Source organism: Sphaeramia orbicularis, chromosome 12 (genome assembly GCF_902148855.1).
Source record: "Sphaeramia orbicularis chromosome 12, fSphaOr1.1, whole genome shotgun sequence".
NCBI classification, from domain to species: Eukaryota; Metazoa; Chordata; class Actinopteri; order Kurtiformes; family Apogonidae; genus Sphaeramia; species Sphaeramia orbicularis.
The window spans coordinates 72,307,844-72,329,488 of NC_043968.1; the positions used below are offsets into that span (position 1 = coordinate 72,307,844).

General features: G+C 40.2%; 1 protein-coding gene and 1 non-coding gene across 2 annotated transcripts; one reads left to right on the forward strand and one right to left on the reverse strand.

Annotated features, from left to right (window-relative positions):
* The first annotated feature begins 1,397 nt into the window (after positions 1–1,397).
* On the forward strand, positions 1,398–13,783 carry LOC115430207 (glutathione hydrolase 1 proenzyme-like). The gene is made up of 12 exons (XM_030150119.1): positions 1,398–1,558; positions 1,772–1,902; positions 2,030–2,119; positions 3,973–4,165; positions 4,264–4,424; positions 5,985–6,134; positions 7,642–7,778; positions 9,051–9,238; positions 9,323–9,450; positions 12,894–13,006; positions 13,213–13,326; positions 13,419–13,783. The coding sequence occupies exons 1-12, from the start codon at positions 1,398–1,400 to the stop codon at positions 13,563–13,565; spliced, it is 1,713 nt and encodes a 570-aa protein (XP_030005979.1). The 3' UTR covers positions 13,566–13,783.
* Positions 13,784–14,871: 1,088 nt separating this feature from the next.
* Positions 14,872–14,943, reverse strand: trnas-aga (transfer RNA serine (anticodon AGA)). Its single transcript has one exon. It is a non-coding gene; the product is annotated as a tRNA-Ser (tRNA).
* Between the last annotated feature and the right edge of the window lie 6,702 nt (positions 14,944–21,645).

Genomic DNA, 21,645 nt, shown 5'->3' on the forward strand with positions numbered 1-21,645 from the left:
TTTATTTACTGATTTTTTTTTAATGGAATTTCCTTTGCAATGGACAGCATCTAAGTTAAACTGTCAAACTTTTGTCCCCTATAGAGGACAAAATGCATTGCTGGGTCTCAGGAGGATATGCAAAAAAAAAAAAAAAAAAGTTTCAGAAAACTGTTAATTACAGTCTAATAACAATTAGCAACTGATTTCCACTAAACCATGTTACTGCAGATCAGGTTCATCATGAGCAGCAAAGTTACAATAACTGTATGAACTGCAGTGTTTGGGATGGTGCATAAGCGTCCACTGTGTTGGCTGATATGGAACTAAAACAACAAAACCCATGAATATACAAGAGAACAGCTGTGGAATAACTGTCCACTGTAGTGATCACTATGCATGAAAGGGTTAATGTGTGTGTGTGAAGTGAAAAGTCATCCTTTTGACCTTTAACGTCATCAGGTAGGTGGGGACATTCCCTATTCATGTTGCATATCGTTAGCCTCACAGCATAACTGGCTAAGTCATACACTATATGGACAAAAGTATTGGGACACATTGAATTCAGGTGTTTTTTTTTCTAACAGGGGTCTGGGATACAAAACATTAATGACATATATCATAATATAGTTTTATATTGTGATAAATAGCATATTGATTATTAATATTAATGTTTATATATCAAATCGGCATAAACAGGACATCTTACAGCTGTAGACATGATTTGTCCCAGTATTTTTGTCTATGTAGTTTGTAAACCTCAATATTTCCTCAATGTTTAATGGGAGATTTATCTTCTTAAGTGAGATGTGACAAAAGTAGACGGTTAGTTGTGGTAGAAAATTATTATTTACAGTCAGAGCATGAAAAATGTTTTAGAAATTTAGAGGCAGAACATTTAAAATCATGGATAAAAAACAAAACAAAAAACAGAGCAATACTGAGGGGAATTAAGTAAAAAAAAAACAAACATCTCAGGCATTTTGGAAGCAAAGATAACAGTTTAAACTAAACTAACCAATGCAATGATATTTATCACAGCATAAAACTATATTATGACATTTGTTATTATTGTTTTGTATCCCAGACTCGTTAGAAAAGAAACACCTGAATTCAACGTGTCCCAATACTTTTGTCCATATAGTGTATGACAATGTGTATGGCTAACGATACGTAGATCTCATTACAATAGTGAACTAACAGGTTATTTACAGAACCACACAGCCCTGCTGGAGTTTCAAGATTATTTAGTCAGATTTGGATTTAAGTGTTCTAGAGTCAAATATTTAGAGTTAGTAAGAAGTTTTCAGAACTGGTTTGAGATTTGCTTTTTTTTTGTGATTTTCAAGCTTTGCAATAAAATATGTTTTCTGTCCTTACAGGCATCAAACGAACCGTTTAGTTTGTGAGCTGTAAACATGGTGAAGAAGACAGTCATTGTGGCGATGATGATGCTGGTGGTGGCAGCCGTCGCCACCTTCGTAGGCGTGTTCTTCGGTGTCGGGAAAAGGAAACCTCCAAATGAATACTTTAAGGCAGCTGTGGCAGCAGACGCTGGGCTGTGTTCAGAGGTCGGCAGGTCAGACATGAGTGACTGTAATCAAATATTACACTTAAAAATGTCATTATCCCATACATGTGAAGGGGTGTGTCCATATAGTTTGGGATCAATAAAGTCTATCTATCTATCTATCTATCTATCTATCTATCTATCTATCTATCTATCTATCTATCTATCTATCTATCTATCTATCTATCTATCTACTGATCTTTTTCCTTCCTTTTACCACAGAGACATCCTGATCAAAGGTGGTTCTGCAGTAGATGCAGCCATCGCTGCTATGCTGTGCACTGGACTGGTGAATGCTCACAGTATGGGAATTGGAGGAGGGCTGTTCCTCACGATCTACAATGCAACGACTGGTATCACTTTAAACCTTTACATGCATGTTTATCCAATCAAAAGGTCTCATCTCACAAACTCAAGACAGCAATACAATAAATCCTAGGACCCTGACTATATTTCCTGATGTTTGTGCCTCATTTTCAGGAAAAGTTGAGACCATTGATGCCAGGGAAACTGCGCCTCGCAATGCAACCCAGGACATGTTTGGAAACAGCACAGATTTATCCCAGACAGGTAATATTCAACCTGGGTAATCAGACAAGGAGGATTAGCACTTTTTCAAAGGGATATGACCTTGTGATACTAAGAGACCTCAGGTTTCACATTCAAGCCACACTCATATTCAAGTTTTGCACAAATGTCACATGATCACATGGTTTTCTGTTTACAATGCCATATTGGTAGGCAAGCTTTCCTTGGATCGTACAATTGCCCATTGTTGGTGATATTTATCTTTCTCCTGTGTAGATCTACAATAACGGAAAGCTTTAAGCAGTGTGATCATGGTAACCACATGTGTTGCGGTTGGTTGCAATAGATGAGTTTCATGTGACGTATGCATACATTAAGTCTTGGAGGCGGAAGTCATGCCAAGTTCGTAGCATATTAAACGATGGACCTGCTAAACTCCTGTGTGCCGTTTATTACTTAGCTTTCACCAAGTATAAGTTAGGCAGAAAGACCGCTCGGTTCCATTGGTACAGCGGTGGTTCTGTTCTGCCGACAGCTGTTTATAGTTATTACCGCGGTTAGCCCAGCTTCTCAGTATAGTTAGCCTGCGTGCCTGTTGCGTTTAGCGGTGTGGAAAAAAAGAATTGTCATCAAGTGGTACGGTGATGAAGACCCCTTTAAACCTACCAGAAGGGCTTCCCCTGGCCTATCACCCTATAGAGAGGGAGTGATTGTGGATCTACCTGCTCCCTTTGCCGGCGATGGCAGCCAGAGTTTCCTCAGCTGAGTGAGGCAGATGGAAGTGGCAGTCGGAGCTACGGTAGGCGACACAGGTGAGTTCAGCTGGAGCTGGTGACAATACTCCCCACCCGCCTGTGCGAGTCTGCTTTTCTACTATGGGACAGCCTTCCCGATGTGGTCAAGTCAAATTATGTGACCGTGAAAGAGAAGATGGGATCAGCTTTTGGACAGAGACAGTTAATGGACCGTTTTAGAACTAACATATCGGCTCGTTCACGAGTTCTGGGGGAGAGCCTGGAGGTGTACGCGGCTGATGTGGTAGCTGGTACTCGTGTTTTTGCCTCCGAGTTGCGAGCGCATCACTGTTGTTAGTAAACATTGAAACTCACCTATGGTGCTTTTATCACAAGCAGACATACTCACAAATAACAAAACACGCAAACACGAGTCCAAAGAAAAACACGATATAAAGCAACAGTTCTGACTTTCTGGATCCAGATAGCGTGCCTACCAATGGCAGTTTAAACAACAATCACATGACCAGTGACGTCAGCTGCAAGTCCTCAATATAAATGGACGAAAGTATGTGGACACATTGAATTCTTGTGTTTTTTGTACTAACAAGGGTCTGGGATACAAAACAATAATGACAAATGTCATAATATAGTTTTATATTGGGATAAGTATCATATTGATTATTAATACTGATGTTTATATCTCAAATTGACATGAACAGGACATCTTACAGCTGTAGACATGATGTGTCCCAATGTTTTTGTCCATATAGTTTATAAACATTAATATTTCCTTAAAGTTCAATGGGAGATTTTTCTCCTCAGCCCTCCGCCTTAGCCCTTCCCCTCCATCTAACTGAGAATTGGGACAACACTACGCCTTCACGTGTATGTGCAAAACAGAGGGGGAGGGGTAAGTGGGAGGGGCCAAGGGGTGAATTGGGATTCAGCCTTATTATGTCATTATTGTTTTGTATCCCAGACCCCTGTTAGAAAAGAAACACCTGAATTCAACGTGTCCCTATACTTTTGTCCATTTGTGCATGAGTTAGGCTATTATGCTACGAGGCAAAGAATATTAAGATTTTTACAAGAGGTTTAAAACGTCAGAATATAAATAAGATGCAGTACATTCCTCTAATTCTTTGTGGTTCTCTGTAGGAGGGTTGGCTATTGCGGTACCAGGAGAAATTCGAGGTTATGAGATGGCTCATCGACGACACGGTAAACTGCCCTGGAAAGACTTGTTTCAACCCAGCATTGATCTTGCTGAGAAAGGTTTTCCTTTGGGAAGGGCACTGGCCACTGCATTGAAAAGGCACAAAAAAACCATCATCAAGAACCCAGCCCTGTGGTAAGAACCAGTAACCTTCAGCATATATGGCTTTTAAAACATCAGAGCCTGATTATTACAATTTGTTGTTTGTTACATCACAAGTTTCTTTGTTTTAGTGAAGTATTTTGCGGGGAAGATGGTGATGTTCGAAAAGAAAATCAGACCATCAAGTTTCCAAAGCTTGCAGAAACCTACAGGAAAATAGCAACGGAGGGTCCGAATGTATTTTACGAAGGACAACTAGCACAGAACCTTGTGGCAGATATAGCAGCTGCAGGTACGATGTTTATTGATCTGGAACTGTCCCTCATATGAGTAAAATCAACAAAGCTGCACTTGTTTCAGCCCGTATGAAATTAAAACAAACATCGAATGTGTTTACTTCATCCAAGTCTTCAGCAGACCATGAACTGTTTCTACTCTACACTGGGTACGGTTACATTATGTTTTTTAAATCTCATTTATTTTTCCAGAAGAAATTAATCTGGAACTAAAGTACTTTCTCTTCTGTTTACATGGAAATGTTAAACCTGAATAAAGGTTTACATTAGAAACGTTTATTCGGTTCTCGCAGCCCTTCTGTTAGCTTAGCTTAACATAGTCACTGCATTTCCATGGTCACACATAGCCAATTTTTTAAAGGTGATTTGTTGTCCTTTGTAAGTGATTTTGTGAAATCCGATTCTCCCTAATTATTTCTTTAGATCCGTGACTTACTGCACTCATACAATCTTGGGACTGTTGTGTTGACAGAATTTGGAAAATCTTTTTGTTGGAAGGGATGCATACACTAAATTAGCTTTGCTTTACCGTTCTAGCTTTGCATTAGTTTTTATTTCCAAAGATTTTATTACTGCAGTAAGTTACATTGCCATGATTTGAGCCTCAATTTGTGATCATATTGACCCCACCGGACAAAAGGACTGATTAGGGAGAACTGAATTTCACAAAATCACTCATAAAATACTACAAATCACCTATAAAAGCCTGGCTACATCTGACCATAGGAATGAAGCAATTATGCTAAGCTAAACTAACGGAAGGGCTATGAGAACTAGGCAATTGGTGCACTGCAGTGCAAACTGTTTTCCCCACTTATCAAACTCATTAGTGCATGACAAATGAATCGATAAAAAAACAAGTGGGAACTATTCCTTCAGGGTTTTAGAGGCTGGTAGATCCCATCAGAAGAGCCCACTGGAACAGTTTGGGTTGACTAGACCGCATTGCATATTCTTCCACCAGCGCAGAATGTGTGCATCATCACGACAGGACTAGACAACGAGCATGTGCAGAATGGCAGGAATAAAGTCCAAACGGAATAAAGGGTTTACATGTCCGAGGAATAATTTAGACCGGATTCAAAAGTGGATTAAACCAGTGACTTTAATCGGGTTTAAATTTAATCCGAATTTTTCTTTTTCAACTGGAATAAGGTGTTTACATGGACATCTTAAAGAGGATCTAACCTTTAATCAGGTTAAACCAGGAATAAAAATTGGCATGTAAATGCACGGACAATAGCAATTGTAGTTCCAATGTTTTTCTGAGTTACAGTAAACAGAATACAAAATCATTTTTTACTTTGAGATAAAAATTGGCAATTAGTTTAATAACAAATAAAACAGTTATTCATTCAGGAAACAAAAAAACATGATCTATATCAATATTTTTGCCACTAACACTACTGTTCAAGTTTACATTTTCTTAAAAATAAAATAAAATAAATACATAAATAAAGCACCCATCTCTGTACCTTTAATTCCTATGGTTAAATGGATTTGAATTTCCATTTGTGTCTAGGTTGAATTTACAGTCTTTGCTGATCTGTGTTTAGGTGGAATCATCACAATGCAGGATCTCCAGGAGTATGTGGCGATCTTGGATGAGGAGCCACTGAGGGTAAATGTGGGGGAGTACACCATGGTGGCTCCCACCGCCCCCGCCAGTGGGCCGGTGCTCTCACTCATACTAAACATCCTGAAAGGTAAGACTGTTTCTTTCTTTTCCCACTTCTTTATAGTGAAGTGTTTTCATTTTGCCAGCAACAGAAACAGAAGGAAACTGTAACTGTCAAGTGTAAAGTATGAAGTGTAAAGTGTAACTGTAAAATATAAACTGTAAAGTATAAAGTTACAGTATGAATTGTGAACTTTACCTATAAAGTGTATATATCATCTATAGAGTGGTCCAGAGGAACAGGAGGCAGGGTTATTCTGTCTTTCCCTGAGGAAGGATCATGAGGCAACCAAAAAAGATAAGAAAGGAAGGAGAGGGGAGAGAAAATTAAATGAAGTGAAGCAGCTGCTGTTTAGACTCAAAGATGTTAGCTCTTTATTTTGACAACATAGATTGAACACAATCATAACTAAAGTTCGGAATCATTTCACACTGAGGCGTCTTGGACCCCGTAGTAAAAACACTGAAAAACTGGATGGAACAGCTCTCAAAAACAGTTACATTAATACCATCATTTTACAGAGGGTTAAAAGTGGTCAAATGAAACAGAGGAGGCAAATACTTTAAGGCAGTGGTTCCCAACCTTTTTTGGCTCGTGACCACATTTTAACATCTGGGCGACCCCAGACATTCAAAACGGAGACTTTTTTTTGCTAAAATTAATTTGTTTTTGATCATGTAATAGTTTGCTATACTATGTTGCAAATAAATGTTAATTTTAGATGACAATTAGTCTATATAATGTATAATATTAGGGACGGAGGCAGAAAAGCCAGGTGTAGATTACTGCACAAAGGGAGAATTTTATTTTCCTTGGTCAGGATATGTACAGTCAGTCCAGTTTGGATTTACAAGGCTGACAATTAATACTGAACAAACAAGAACTCAAACTATGAATTATGAAAGAGCTGCAGCATCTGAAACCGACCACAATGAACATTTGACAGATAAACAGTACCACAGTGCTTCAGTTTCAGCGTCACAGTTTGTCATGTCTTTTATGTATGTGATTGTCTCTGTCAACTCACCATCTATGTTTATTACCTCTGCCAAGGAGGTTATGTTTTTGTCGGCGTTGGTTTGTCTGTCTGTTTGTCTATCCGTGTGCAAGATAACTCAAAAAGTTATGGATGGATTTGGATGAAAATTTCAGGAAATGTTGATACTGGCACAAGGAACAAACAAGAAAAGCACTCAGAGCGCAGACCTTCGCCAAGACAGATCTGCCCCCCACCCTGATCACCACCAAAATTTAATAATTTCTTCCTTGTGCCAGTAGCAACATTTCCTGAAAATTTCACAAAAATCTGTCCACAACTATTTGAGTTATATTGCTAACAAACAAACAAACACGCACGTATGCACACAAAGCAAAGCGATCACAATACCTCCTAGCGGAGGTAATGATTAAATTTTGGTGGTGATCGGGGGCGCGGGCACGGGGGGACCCACTGATCTGCCTTGGTGGAGGTCTGCGCCCTCCGAGTGCTTTTCTAGTTAGTGATGTTTTTTTTTTTTTCCCACATTTTCTGCAGGATATAACTTCACCTCAGGCAGTTTGGAAAGCACTGAGAATAAGGTCCTGACCTACCATCGCATTGTGGAGGCCTTTCGATTCGCTTATGCAAAAAGGACACTTCTGGGAGATCCAAAGTTTCTGAACATCAGTGATGTAAGTCACAGTGAACTCTGATAAAACACGATACTGCAGATTCTGTGAAGGCTCAAAATAACGTCTTTTCACTAAACCTGAATATGATCTACACTAGGTGAAAAGGACTAGGACTTTGAACAGTAAAAGTACCAGTAGAGGAATATAAAAATGCTGAATTACAAGTAAAAGGCTGCATGAAAATCCAATTGAAGTAAAAGTAATAAAGTCACACAAAATAACAAGTAGTAAATTAAAAGTAGATGAACTGATTCAGCAGCAACAAGTTCTTTAACCCTTTAACTAATATAGTGAGTACCTTCTCTTACTTCAACAACCATCAATTTCTCATGGACCACAAAGATTGGAGCAGTGAAAAAGGATCTTATGGTCTGATTCCAGTCTGTTCCAAAATGATGGGTGCAGTAGGAATAAAAGAGGTGGATTAAGGGATTACCCATCATGCCCTGTGCCTACCATAGATGCCTGTGGGGGCACTTAAGAAACATTATTATTACTGAAAGGTTGGGAAGGCGAGGGGTATAGTTTTTGGTTTGGTTTGTTTGTTTGTTTGTTTGTTAACATTCGAGCAGCAAAACTATTGGTTGAATTCATACTAAATTGGGTTTACAGACTGCCAGTGACCCAGAATAGATCTGATTACATTTTGGGAAAAGCGGTTTTATGTAGTAGAAGTGTAGTTTATTTTATTTATTTATTTATTTATTTATTTACATTTTCAACATAAAGTAGACTATACTGACAAAAAACAATTTTCTCTATCATATTACTCACAGCTCGGTCATAAATACAGGTCTGACATTTGTAACAAAGGAAGACATAAACATCACTTCTCAAATTTGCAGATCTATGGTGATAAAAGTCTGTATGCACGGTGACCCCGACTGACGTTCATTCATTTAAAAGGAGCGCTACCCCACACCAAGATGATGGCTCCAGTGATGCATTTGTTCTCATAGACAGCAGTGTCAATGTGACATCTATTATATATATCTATGCCGCAGTATTAGTACCCTGTGCTACTGTAGTATTAGTACTATGCTAACCCTGTGCTACTGTAGTATTAGTCCTATGCTAACCCTGTGCTACTGCAGTATTAGTACTATGCTACTATGTCATGTTGTCGTCCCATTGCTTGTATTAAACTGGTTGAATTTCTGCTAGGTGATGTCAAAGTTCATCACACAACTATACTTTAATCAATGTCTGATATTTATTATATGTAAGAAAAGTGCTGATCATTCTTTATATGTCCTGTTTCGTCCTGTGAAGTTGATTCAGAATATGACATCTGACGTCTATGCCGATGCCCTCCGTGAGAAGATAACAGATGACACCACACATGACACAAACTACTATGAGCCTCAATTTATTCTGCCTGAAAACCACGGGACGACACACATCTCTGTAGTAGCAGAGGACGGAAGCGCAGTGGCAGCCACCAGCACCATCAACCATTAGTACGTCACTGATAAATCAGAAAAAAAAAAAAAAACCTCCTCCCTGGACTGTTGTTCTTGACAGCTTTTATCGTTTTCCTGCAGTTTGGGCTCCAAAGTCATGTCTAATTCAACAGGGATTCTACTCAACAATGAAATGGACGACTTCAGCTCCCCACTCTTCGACAATGGCTTTGACTTACCTCCTTCACCAAACAACTTCATTAAACCAGGTTAGACTGAAAAGAAATAACCAGTGGTGTGCACAGACATTTAGAGGGGCAGGTCCTCAGCCAACGAAAAAGGGCACCCCTCTCCCGAGTCCGACAATCCTGATCTGCAGCGTTTTCATAAATATTGGTCCGTAATAACTTGCCATCACTGTTTATTCAGTATTACACATATGTTAGCATTCTACACAACAATGTACTGCTACTGCAATGGCCTTACACTTTTCACACCCAATAACTAGAAAAAAACAAACGAAAAACATTCTACTTGTAAAGTACAATGAGCACAGGCCTTAAGAGTCCAGGAGCAAAAAAATGACGAGAGGAGGATTATGAACCACCCAACCATGTAAAAATCTACAAAGCCAAAACTGAGTCACATAACCATGACAGTCACTAATTTACTGAACAACCTGTATTAACCTGAACAAACCAGTATCATAGAACCAATCTAGGACTGCACACTGACACAACTGTGCATAAGGACTGACATTTGGTTTGATCCAGGACAGAAGAGAGCTGGTACTGTGGGCTGCCTGCTGCAAGTCTCTTTCCCTCTGTTTCTTTACTCTTTCCTTTCTTGGCATTTTGCTGCAATTGATGAAAAAGAAACATCAAATTGCGTACTACAATGAACATTGTAGACCAGGGCCGTCAAACTCATTTTAGTTCAGGGGCCACGTACGCTTATTATGATCTAAAGTGGGCCGGACCAGTAAAATAATATAAATAATAGGATAAGAACTTTTGAGTGAAAAAAGTAAATTCCGTAATGAAAATGTTTACATCTACGAATTGTACTTGAACATAACATGTACAAATATGAACAACCTGAAAATTTGTTAGTAAAATAAGTGCAATGTTAACAATATTACACCTCAGTTTATCATTTATACAAGTGAATCACAACTTAAAAATCACAGTGGATCTACAAATACACCAAACATTAATTAACAGGGAGAATATTATTAAAATTCCACATACTTCTCTTAAGACATTTCAGATATTCACATTTTTTGTAAAAAGCTTGTCTGTAAATGTAAACATTTTTGTGTAATTTTACTTTTTTTTATGCTAAAACAAAGAGACAAATTTACAGTTTTCATTATTTATTGGTTATTATGATAGTCTTTTACTGGTCTGATCCACTTTAGACTGAAATGACCTAAAATGATTTGAACATCCTTGATTGTTAATATCTTCAGTGTAATTTTTGCATTTCACAAATTCATCCCAGGGGCCGGATTGAACCTTTTGGCGAGCCGGATTTGGCCCCTGGGCCACATGTTGGACACCTGTGTTGTAGACATACAGATTTTTTTTCATGCTTGTGTAACTTATTATAATGACAAACAACGACTTTGACAATAATTTAATAATCTGAAACTTCACATCCCAATGATTTCCAAAAAAGGGGATTTGATTTACCTTTCATATTATGTGTAACACTCCAGTCAATGCAAATTTAACATGAAGCCTATTGTCTGGGTGCTCACCTCTGATCTGCTCCTCTGGTCCACTCCCCACAAACTCCAAACTCCACTCCCTGTGTTCAGCCTGACACCACAACAACATGCACTTTTAGACACAGTTTGGACTCATAGGCTATTATAGATTTGTGACTGTGGAAATATACCGGGTACTCACAACTTTTCACGCAAATAAGTAGCACAGGATTTTCATATATTTGCTGGTTCACCCCTCCATCTCTCCTCACATTATGAAATGCACTGAATTAGCATCACCGGGCCGTGGGCCGTGACCTCTGTGCTTGTGACAGCTAATCACCCGACACACGCTAGTACTGGGTTACTGGCTACACTATCCAGACAAACTTGTGGGGAACAGGACAAAGATTTGCTTAAACAGTTGTAAGTCAAAGGCACCGTTGTTCTTACCAGTTTATCTCTTGCAAAAAGTCGAGGCCATGCGATGTGGGATCAGCAATAGAAGAGCTCCGACCGCACTGAGGAGGACTGAGGGAAGGACAGGAGGCACTGGGAATTATTTGGATTTAACTTAACATTAAAATATGATTGTAATGTCATGTCGATGCGGACTCTATTGTCTTCTTTGAATGAGGAAGAAAATAAACAATTAAATTAAAAAAAATAAAAAAACAAAGGGCACCGAGGCCAGAGGGGCAGGTCTTGAGGGACACCTCAGGTCTATCTGTGCATGTCTCTGGAAATAACACGTAAACACATACACCAGGGTTTTCAAATGGATACGAAGGTCATATGTGTCATGACATGATTAAAAGGGCTTTTCTTGTTCAGATAATATTAATCATGGATGTTTGTTCATTTATGTTGTTTATGTAGTTAACTTACTGAGCAGTAATGAACAGAATATTTATGCATTCATTTTAAATGCTCATGAACCAGCTTAACAATAACAACCTGTCACAACAGGTTATCTGACACAATATTTTATGTTATTATGTGGCTTTTTTCCCCACATTAATTGATTATAGCTTTGTTATTTGCAACAGAATTATTACATTAAAAAACTCAATCACTACTTTTATTTTTTGAAAGCATCTGTGTAATAAGTGGGATGATGTAAATGTACAACAGGTCAGTACGTAACAGACTAGGGCTGCAACCAACGACAATTTAATAATTGATTAATATGCAGATTATTTTAATAACTAATTGATTCATCAGATAAACACCAAAAACTCAGTTCTCAAAGATCAGTATTTTACCCAAAGCAATACAGGCTGCAGACAAGTCACTAATGATTACATCCCTGCAACGCCTTTGGGTATAGTTAGCAAGCACTAGCCCGCTACCTAGACTTGTTAAAGCTAGAGACTAGCAAGATATAGTCTTCAACCAGCTCCGGTAGGTAACATTTGTCTGGTGGCCTGATAAACAGAGATGGATGAAAACATTCTAATTATGACGGCAGTGTCTATCTAGCTAGCGGGCCAAAGTAATCATGACACGTAGGCTATCTTAAGCTAGGTTTATATTCCTGGTGGCCACGACAGCCCTGTTGGCCCAAAACGTAGTGCACTGTGGGATTTTGGCCATTTTTTTTCTCCATATTCAAGTTTTGTTACATTAATGGCACACTACCTTTCGGGCAAATGGGGCCGCTGTGGCCAATGGGAACATAATGTAAAGCTTAAAAAATCGGGCCCAGCATCCGAAGCCTCAGTCATGCTGCTCTGTGTTTTCCTCTGTTACACTACACAGCATTCGGGCATGCCTCAATACTAACATGCTCAAGAGCCAACGAATCAGCTGCCGAATTTATTGCCAACTCTTTTAAGAATCAGTTTGGATCGATTTAATCGATACTTTGTTGCACTATGAAAATAGATCCCAACAGATGATGTAAACTGTAATGACTGTTTTACTTTATGGTTCCTCGAGTTTAAATAGTCCTATTATCGACTGCGTAAAGCTGAACTCATAACTCAGTTCTCTTCAAAGGTAAAAGGCCGACATCCTCTATGTGTCCTACCATTCTGTTTGACAAAAACAACAAAGTTAAAATGGTGGTCGGAGGCTCAGGAGGATCTAAAATTACTACCTCAGTTGCTCAGGTAAGGCATACTTTAACATTTCAGAAAAATATATTAGAACTGTTGTAGAAATTATTTTTGTAGAAACAGAAATTGTTTGACTGTGGCCCTAAAATGTGCCCTAACCTGACCTAACCCTACACTAAACCCTGAACCCTAACCCTACACTAAACCCTGAACCCTAACCCTATACTAAACCCTGAGCCCTAACCCTGTCCCTATTGTAGGTGATTCTCAATGTTCTGAACTTTGACTACGATGTGAACAAAGCTGTGTCAGACCCTCGACTCCACAACCAGCTCGAACCTAACGCTACTGAGGGAGAGCCTGGCATTGACAAAGTGAGTATCACAGAAGTAAATGTATTGGATGTGACTGATAGTAGAGAAGGTCTGGATTACGATCAGGTCTTACTCTCTGCTCCTGCTTACAGACTGTCATGGCTGGTTTGGCGTTAAAGAACCATACGACAAAGTTCCGTGACTCTTGGGGGGCTGTAGTTCAGGCCGTGGTTCGTTATGAGGATGGTCTTCGTGCTCAGTCGGACCATCGGAAGTGGGCGTATGCTGCAGGTTACTGAGGTTACAACTACGCCTGTGATGTCACCTCCAGACTGACGCTTCCTAAGGTCATAACTCGTAACTACACCTGTGCTCAAACCCACGAGGACCTTGACACCAGCGGTAGAAGAACAAATGATTAACTTGATAAAGAACCAGAGACCGATGTTCACTGTTCTGTGTTCTTTAAATATATTAAACAAACAAACAAACCAACCATTCTTTGTTCTGACCTTGAAAAAATTTAGCTTTAAATTAATTGTGAATACTGATTCTTGTCTCCTTTTTCCATGTGATTTTTATTGTAGAAGGAACTAGAGATAATTCCAGACAATGCAGTTCATCACCTGTAAACACTGTGAAATTATTTCATTTCTCTTTGTAGAAGTCATGTGTAACACATAAAACTGTGTAAATCTTACTTATTTATGAAACGCTTTTGTAAATCATTTTCGATGTAATACTGTTTAGTGTTTTTGTCTATTAAAGATATGATGCTTTGGTTTATTATTCACAGCTGATTTATTATATACACACACACACACACACACACACACACACACAAGAGGAGATAGAAACATATATAAACCAGCCAACCAGCAGTAAACCAGAAAGAAATATATATAGCCTAAACTGGACCAAAACATATATAAAACAGATAGAAACCTATATAAACCAGTTCAGCAGCAGTAAACCAGACCCCTTAGCAGATATCTTACAGCTTAATCATCTACAGTAGCATTATTAGCCAACTTTGGTTCATTTCAATTCAGCTAGCTGTTTTTAGTAACATCAAACTTTTTTTAACATTATAAAAGGTTACATACCTCTATAATTGGATTACTTTTCTGCCTCCTCTTTTCACTGCTTCGAAACTGTGCAGCTAAGGGCTTGGAATGCCTTTTCATGGTGAGAAATTCTGCAACCTTTAAGGGTGCTTCTGAAGAAAACTCTATGAATTGCACTCTTTTGGGGTTAAAATGCATGTCAAAGCAAACACTTTGGGCTCGTCCAGGATTTGAACCCAGGACCTCTTGCACAGATGTTCCTCTCCTCATTAGTATAGTGCCCAGTATCTCTGCCTGTCACGTGGAAGACCAGGGTTTGATTCCCTGATGGGGAGTCAAATTTTTTTTGGGGGTGTCACACGCTTGTTTGTGATCAGGACTCAAGTCAAATGTTGCACATTTGAGAAAAAAGGCATCATCAAAAAGTGGTGGGAAAGTCCAGAGCACACAACCCTCAGAAACTGTAACCTACATGTGGCACTCATTGTATAGTTTTGATTTTAACACAAAGCTTTTGGGCATTTCAAAGCAACACTTTGGGCTCGTCTGGGATTTGAACCCAGGACCTCTCGCACTCTAAGCAAGAATCATACCCCTAGACCAATGAGCCTCTTTTTCACATTTTCCCAAAGTTGTTTTCAGCGGCATACAGACCGGATGAATGTTGTGGGCTACTGTGGCCTGGTTCATGCATTTTGAGCCACAAGAAAGATGGAGAAAAAAAAAACAGGGCCCAAGTTGATTTTAGCACGAACCTTGGGGGCTCACAAGTTGTGCTACAGTTTCTGCAATATAGTGGTTATCATATTTGTCTCACACATGAAAGATTTCCGGTTTGAAACTGGGCAGAAACAAGTGGCCTATATTTGCATTCCTTCTGGGTAGCTTTTCCAAGCGGGTTAGGGGTTAGGGTTTTATGTGCCTGAGGTAAGTGACTGAGACAACCGCATCTTGCAACCCCACCGACTCAAACCCGTTATTACTCCTGGTTTTAACGCGGTCAACAAACCCAGACCTCCATCATCCACCTCCGGCACCGTCACAGTCCCAGCTATTGTGCTACGCTACACATCCATGCAACTCCTCCAGTTAAACCACCAAACGCCTCCTTCCATGGAACTCACCACCTCACTAAAAAGCTCCAGACTTCTTCTCCATCCCTGATACAACCACCGAAACTCACGCCGCAAGTTTAATTACCATTCCACCACGACAAGTTTCCCCTCGCTCTGGTCCGACCGCAGCATGGACACCAGCTTCTGCACTTCCACATTGCATCATCACAACAACACAGTGTGTCATCACAACAACCCCAGCATGAACTCTTTCAACCCCGATTTCCACACCATCAATTTCAAAACAAAAGCACCTGAAACTCACCCTCTTCAACACACGATCCCTCAACAATAAAAGCCTCATTTTTAATGAATTCATCACTGACAATAAGTTGGAACTCCTCTGTCTTACTGAAACTTGGCAAAAACCACTGAATTACACTGCATTCAACCAAACCACCCCTGCTGGATATTCATACTTGGATAACCCACACCCCAAAGGATGTGGAGGAGGTATTACTGTTATTCACAATCATGACCTCAATCCACGACCTCTCTCCATACCCACTGTTTCTTCCTTTGAACACCTGGCTTTTAAACTGCCTGGCCCTAAACCTCTCCTCATCACCATCATTTACTGCCCCCCCAAACCCAACCTATCCTTCCTATCAGATCTCTCAGAATTCATCACAGGACTGTCGTCAACCTCACCATCTGTCCTACTGCTTGGAGATTTCAACCTCCACATTGATTCCCCTGACTAAACATCTCCAGCAGCAACCTCACCATCTCCAATCATCTGGCCATCACACTGGATATCAACATTCCCGCCCCCCAACCCAAATAGGACCACACAATAACCCTCCAAAATCTTAAGTTCATCTGCTCAGCCTCTCTCTCCACCTGCATATCGAACGCTCTCTCTGACCTCACCCTCCCTGTTAACCCAACCCCTGCAGACCTTGTCAACATCTACAACAACACACTGTCTACCTCCCTCAACCAACTGGCCCCCATGAAAACAAAAACCGTTCCTTTCATTCACTTGGCCCCTGGTACACCCCAGAACTTCACAAATTCAAAAAACAACTGAGACAGCTTTAACGCCTACACAACAAAACTGGACTGGCCATACACACCCTCGCCTACAAAGAGCACATGCACCTGTACCAATCTTCACTTAACAATCCTCCTTTTCATGCTTTCCCAAAGCTGTTTTCGGCAGCATAAAGACCCAATGAATGTCGTGGGCTACTGTGGCCTGGTTCATGCATTTCGTGCCCATAGAAGAAAGATATAGAAAAAAAAAAAGGGCCAAAGTTGCATTTGTGGGAGAGTCCAGAGCACACAACCCCCAGAAACTGTAACCTACGTCTGTCACTGGTACAGTTGTACAATTGTACAGTTTTGATTTTAGTGTGAAGTGCAGAAGAGGAGATGTGTGAAGCGTGAGAGGAGATGCACAAACCAGATAGAAACATATATAAGCCAGATAGAGACATATATAAACCAGATAGAAACATATATAAAACAGATAGAGACATATATAAACTAGAAGCACTCGGAGACCGCAGACCTCCGCCAAGGCTGATCAGTGCCGCCCCCCCCCGTGGGCCCCCCCACCCCCGATCACCACCAAAATTTCATCATTTCTTCCTCATCCCATTTCCAACAAACCCTGAAAATTTCATCCAAATCTGTCCATAACTTTTTGAGTTATGTTGCACACTAACGATCAGTGGCCCCCCCCGTGGGCCCCCCCACCCCCGATCACTACCAAAATGTAATCATTTCTTCCTTATCCCATTTCCAACAAACCCTGAAAATTTCATCCAAATCTGTCCATAACTTTTTGAGTTATGTTGCACACTAACGGACAAACAAACAAACAAACCCTGGCAAAAACATAACCTCAAAACAAACCTCAAACCTCAAAACAAACCACATAACCTCAAAACAAACCTGGCGGAGGTAACCAGTTCATCAGCAGTAAACCACACACCTTAGCAGATATCTCATATCTTAATCATCTACAGTACCATTATTTGCCAACTTTGCTTCATTTCCATTCAGCTAGCTGTTGTCAGTAACATCAAACTTTTTTTAACATTATAAAAGGTTGCATACCTCTGTAGTTGGATTACTTTTCTGCCTCCTCTTTTCTCTGCTTCAAAACTGTGCAGCTAAGGGCTTGGAAGGCCTTTTCATGGTGAGAAATTCTGCAACCTTCGCCTGGATGCTTAGTTCAACCCCTGTCTCACACTGTCATTCAGCTCCGCTCTGTCTCACTCACGCACACATGCAGTGAGCACTGGGTCAGGGAGAGCTCACCTGAGAAATTACAGGAGCGGGGTTGTGGTGTTTTGTTTTCCTCATATCTTTATTTTTTAGACAGTTAATGAGAAATTATCACGTTATTAGTACCAATATTTCTTTATTTACTATATTTATTTTTTTGTCTATCAGCGGTGCCCCTTAGGCAATGGCCTATATGGCCGATGCCTGGGGTCACCAACCTGGTGCCCGCAGGTATGGCAGGCCAACTCTATCACTATTCACAACTCCCACAACATGTCTGGTCATTTATATGCCGTAAAAAACGTCGTCCAAACCACCAAAATGCCGTTTTTTACGGCGTCATGTACTGTTTTAAGAGCGGCGAAAAAGCGCCGTCTTATGGCTCTTTAAAACACTGTATTTTATGGCGCTCTGTGTCACTTTTGATGGCATAAAAATCAGCATTTTCTTGTATAATTATCATCTCCACCCCCTGACTTTCACAGCCACTAAAGTAGGACTCTCTTTGGCCAACAAGTAAAGAGAACAGACAGACCACACCAATTCACCACTGATCTCCTTTCCTGCTGATTGCAGACTCAAACATTTAATGTACGAAAGATTAACGTAGTTTAATGCCCGAAAACTGCGATTAATCATCACCAGATTTCGTGTGGACATCTCTGGTCATGCCCACTTTCACCTCTCCTGAAATCAAAACAAAAATCCCACTTTTATGGGTGCTATATGCATTAAAGTTTTCCTCCCCACAGGCGCACATTATAGGAAAAAAGCTTAACGAAGCTTCATGTCCATTGTCAATCATCAAGAGAGACACAGACTGTCTGTGCAGATAGACACAAACAGACAGAGACAGACAGACAATTTCTTAAACAAATCTGGTGATCAATCATCACCAAATTTATTCAAGAAATTATCTTTCTGTCTCTGAAACCTAGAGGCAGAGCCGTCGGGATGACGTAGGCAAGGTAGGCAGCTGCCTAGGGCCCCCTCGCTGAAGAGGGCCCCCGATGGCCGCATGGTCATTTATCTGTGCAACTTATTAAAAACCATCCATTGTAAACACACCACCACAGTGAGGCAGCGCTAACCCTCTCCTGTACTGTTTTGTGACTGGGGCCCCCCGGACTAGAGGGATTCCCCCTATGCAATGACAAACACTATGAGGGTCATGTAAAGGTGACATTTCACCCTCGCACATCCCCCATCACACCCCCCACTTGCTGTCAGTGGAGGAACAAACGGTCTGTCCACACTGAGCACAGCGGCAAAAAAACCCAAAACAAAACACTGAGCACAGCGGCGCCGCCATTTAAAAATAATATCAATGAATGATGAAGCGCTCCTACCCTTCAGGGTTTGAAAAAAGACTAAAAAAGAAAGAAGAAGAAGAAAAATGCCAACGACACAGCGGTAAGTATGAAGTAAACCATTGTTTTCTCCAAATAGGCTACAACTGTGTGATATGTTTGAAAGTGTGTGAACAAAAGCCCTCACATCAGTGACCAAACACACAGATAGATGTTAGCATGAGAGGGAGAGGATTCAGTTCAAATAATTTGGATGTGGAGGACCAAAGTACGACAGCATTAACAGTATTTAGTCATGAAAAGCCAAAAGCTAAGCCTACAGTGTTTTCACTTACTCTGGACGGTTGTCTGCCCCCTGCTGCGGTCACCCACACAACTTTATTCCAAAATAAATCGTCTGCTCCTATGAATCCCATCCAGTTTGGACAAATAATCCAACCAGTTCAATGTACATTTTCGGTTAGCTAGCAATTTCCGTTGGTGATCTGTCCATCCCATTAGAAGAAAAATGTCCCTTTTCCATTGCGTTTGTCCGTCTCATCAGTACGTCTGTTCCTTGTGTGTCAGCTGGTTTAGGCACAGAAGAGGACTAGAGTAGGACTGCAGCAAAAGTTTGTATTTTCAAGCCAACATTAGTTCAGTCCCTCACATCAGCTCTGTGCCCTCACTGCGGAACTGAGTTCTGTTCGTTCAAGGAGGCACGCGTAAACATTACATGAGGCATTCAGGAACAATTAGAATAATTAGGAAATTACAATACTTTTCAAAATCGTCAAATATTCAGAATATTCAAATACAACATCAAAAAAAAAAAAAAAAATGAATGGCCGTCTGTGAACCATGTAATCACAACCCTACATTTTAAACTCTGTAATTATCTATATTTCCCACACTTGCCCATCAACACATCACAACACTTTGCACCATGTGCTCAGGTAGTTTTGCTGATCAGGTCTGACGTTACATTTTGGTGCATTATGGGAAGTGAAGTTCTTCTCCTGCAAAGTTACTATCAAATCCTCTGCACTTTAATCATATACTTCTAGAATAAGGACAAAAGTAAGCTTACTCACCAAATGCCTTTTTTTTTTTTTCTTTTTTAGGTGCTTTGCTTAAATTTCTGTCAGCGCCAGTTGATAGTGACAGTGCCACCTCCTCACAAGCAGAAGGTATTTATCAGGCTACATGGAATTAGTAACATCACAGTCTAGGAAAAAAAATCTCATCATTATTAAATCTATCACAATCAGTACTAATTGCATATCATTATATAATAAATAGGCATAATAATAATAATAATAATAATAATAATAATTTTATTTGTTTATCTTTTTATCATCAGTAGTACTAGGCCTAGTAGTACTGATAGTAGTAGAATAATAATGATTTTTTTTTTTAGGCTGTGATGAAACTTATGAAGTTAACTCTCAAGTCCCAGCCAGGGCCAGTCAACCATCATGTCAGTTTGAGACTGACTGTGCCTCACAGCTACTTACCGCCTCCACCTCTCCAGCCAAACAAAGCTCTTCCTTTTCTCCAGCTGAGCAAAGCTATTCCTTTTCTCCAGCCAAACAAAGCTCTTCCTCTTCACCAGCCGAGCAAAGCTCTTCCACTGCTCCAGCCAAACAAAGCAGCTCCACCTCTGCAGCAAAAGACACCTCTACTCCTCCTGAATCTGAAGAGGCTCCACTCACTGTAATCACTGATGATCCTGTGTTGTGACCGGATGTAATAGATGATGAAACCCGCTGTCAGATTGTGAGGAAGGGACCAGTTCAAATTTTGGACTTTGATTTTCCCAAAAACTCAGAAGTGCCACCACGAAGATTTACAGAAGACCACTACAAGATAACCATGAAAAATGGGGAAAAAAAATCCATTGGTCATGGCACCTGTATTCTGTGAGCAAGGATGCTGTATTTTGCTTTTCCTGTTCACTGTTCAGTAAAAGAGACAATGCTCTGAGCACCCATGGTTATTGTGCATGAAAGAACCTTTCTTATATCCCTAAAGAGCATGAATACACAAAAGCACACTCAGAGTCAATGAAAAAGTGGCACGATCTACACAAAAGATTGCTAACTAAAACTGCCATCGACCAAACCTATCAAGATCTCATGCAACTTGAAACTGAAGATCAAAAAGCAGTTATACACAGAGTCATAGCCATTATCTGTCACCTGGCTGAACAAAACCAAGCCCTCAAGGGGACATCTGATGTACCATTTGATAATCACAGTGGGAATTTTCTGTCACTTGTTAAACTCATGGGTCAGTTTGATTCTGTGCTCAATGAACACTTGAAAAGAATTAAAAACAAAGAGATGAAAGAACACTATCTAAGTCCAACAATTCAAAATGAGATTATAAATCTAGTAGGAGAGAAAATCATCGAAGAAATAATGCGGAGAGTAAAATTGGCCAAGTACTACGCTGTCATAATGGACTGCACACCAGACGTGTCACACAAAGAACAGCTGTCACTGGTGCTCAGAACAGTAAACTGTGAGACATCTGTTGGAGCATCTATATCAGAGCATTTTGTGGGTTTTTTTGATGTTGAGGACACAACAGGAAGAGGGCTAACAGAAACTCTACTAGAATACCTTCAGCAACATGGGCTCAACATTTCTGATTGTCGCTGACAAT

Coding starts and splice junctions, on each gene's coding strand:
- LOC115430207 (XM_030150119.1), top strand. CDS start 1,398: ATGGTGAAGAAGACAGTCATTGTGGCGATGATGATGCTGGTGGTGGCA. Junction 9,239..9,322: donor ACCAGCACCATCAACCATTA/GTACGTCACTGA, acceptor GTTTTCCTGCAG/TTTGGGCTCCAAAGTCATGT. Junction 9,451..12,893: donor AAACAACTTCATTAAACCAG/GTTAGACTGAAA, acceptor TTCTCTTCAAAG/GTAAAAGGCCGACATCCTCT.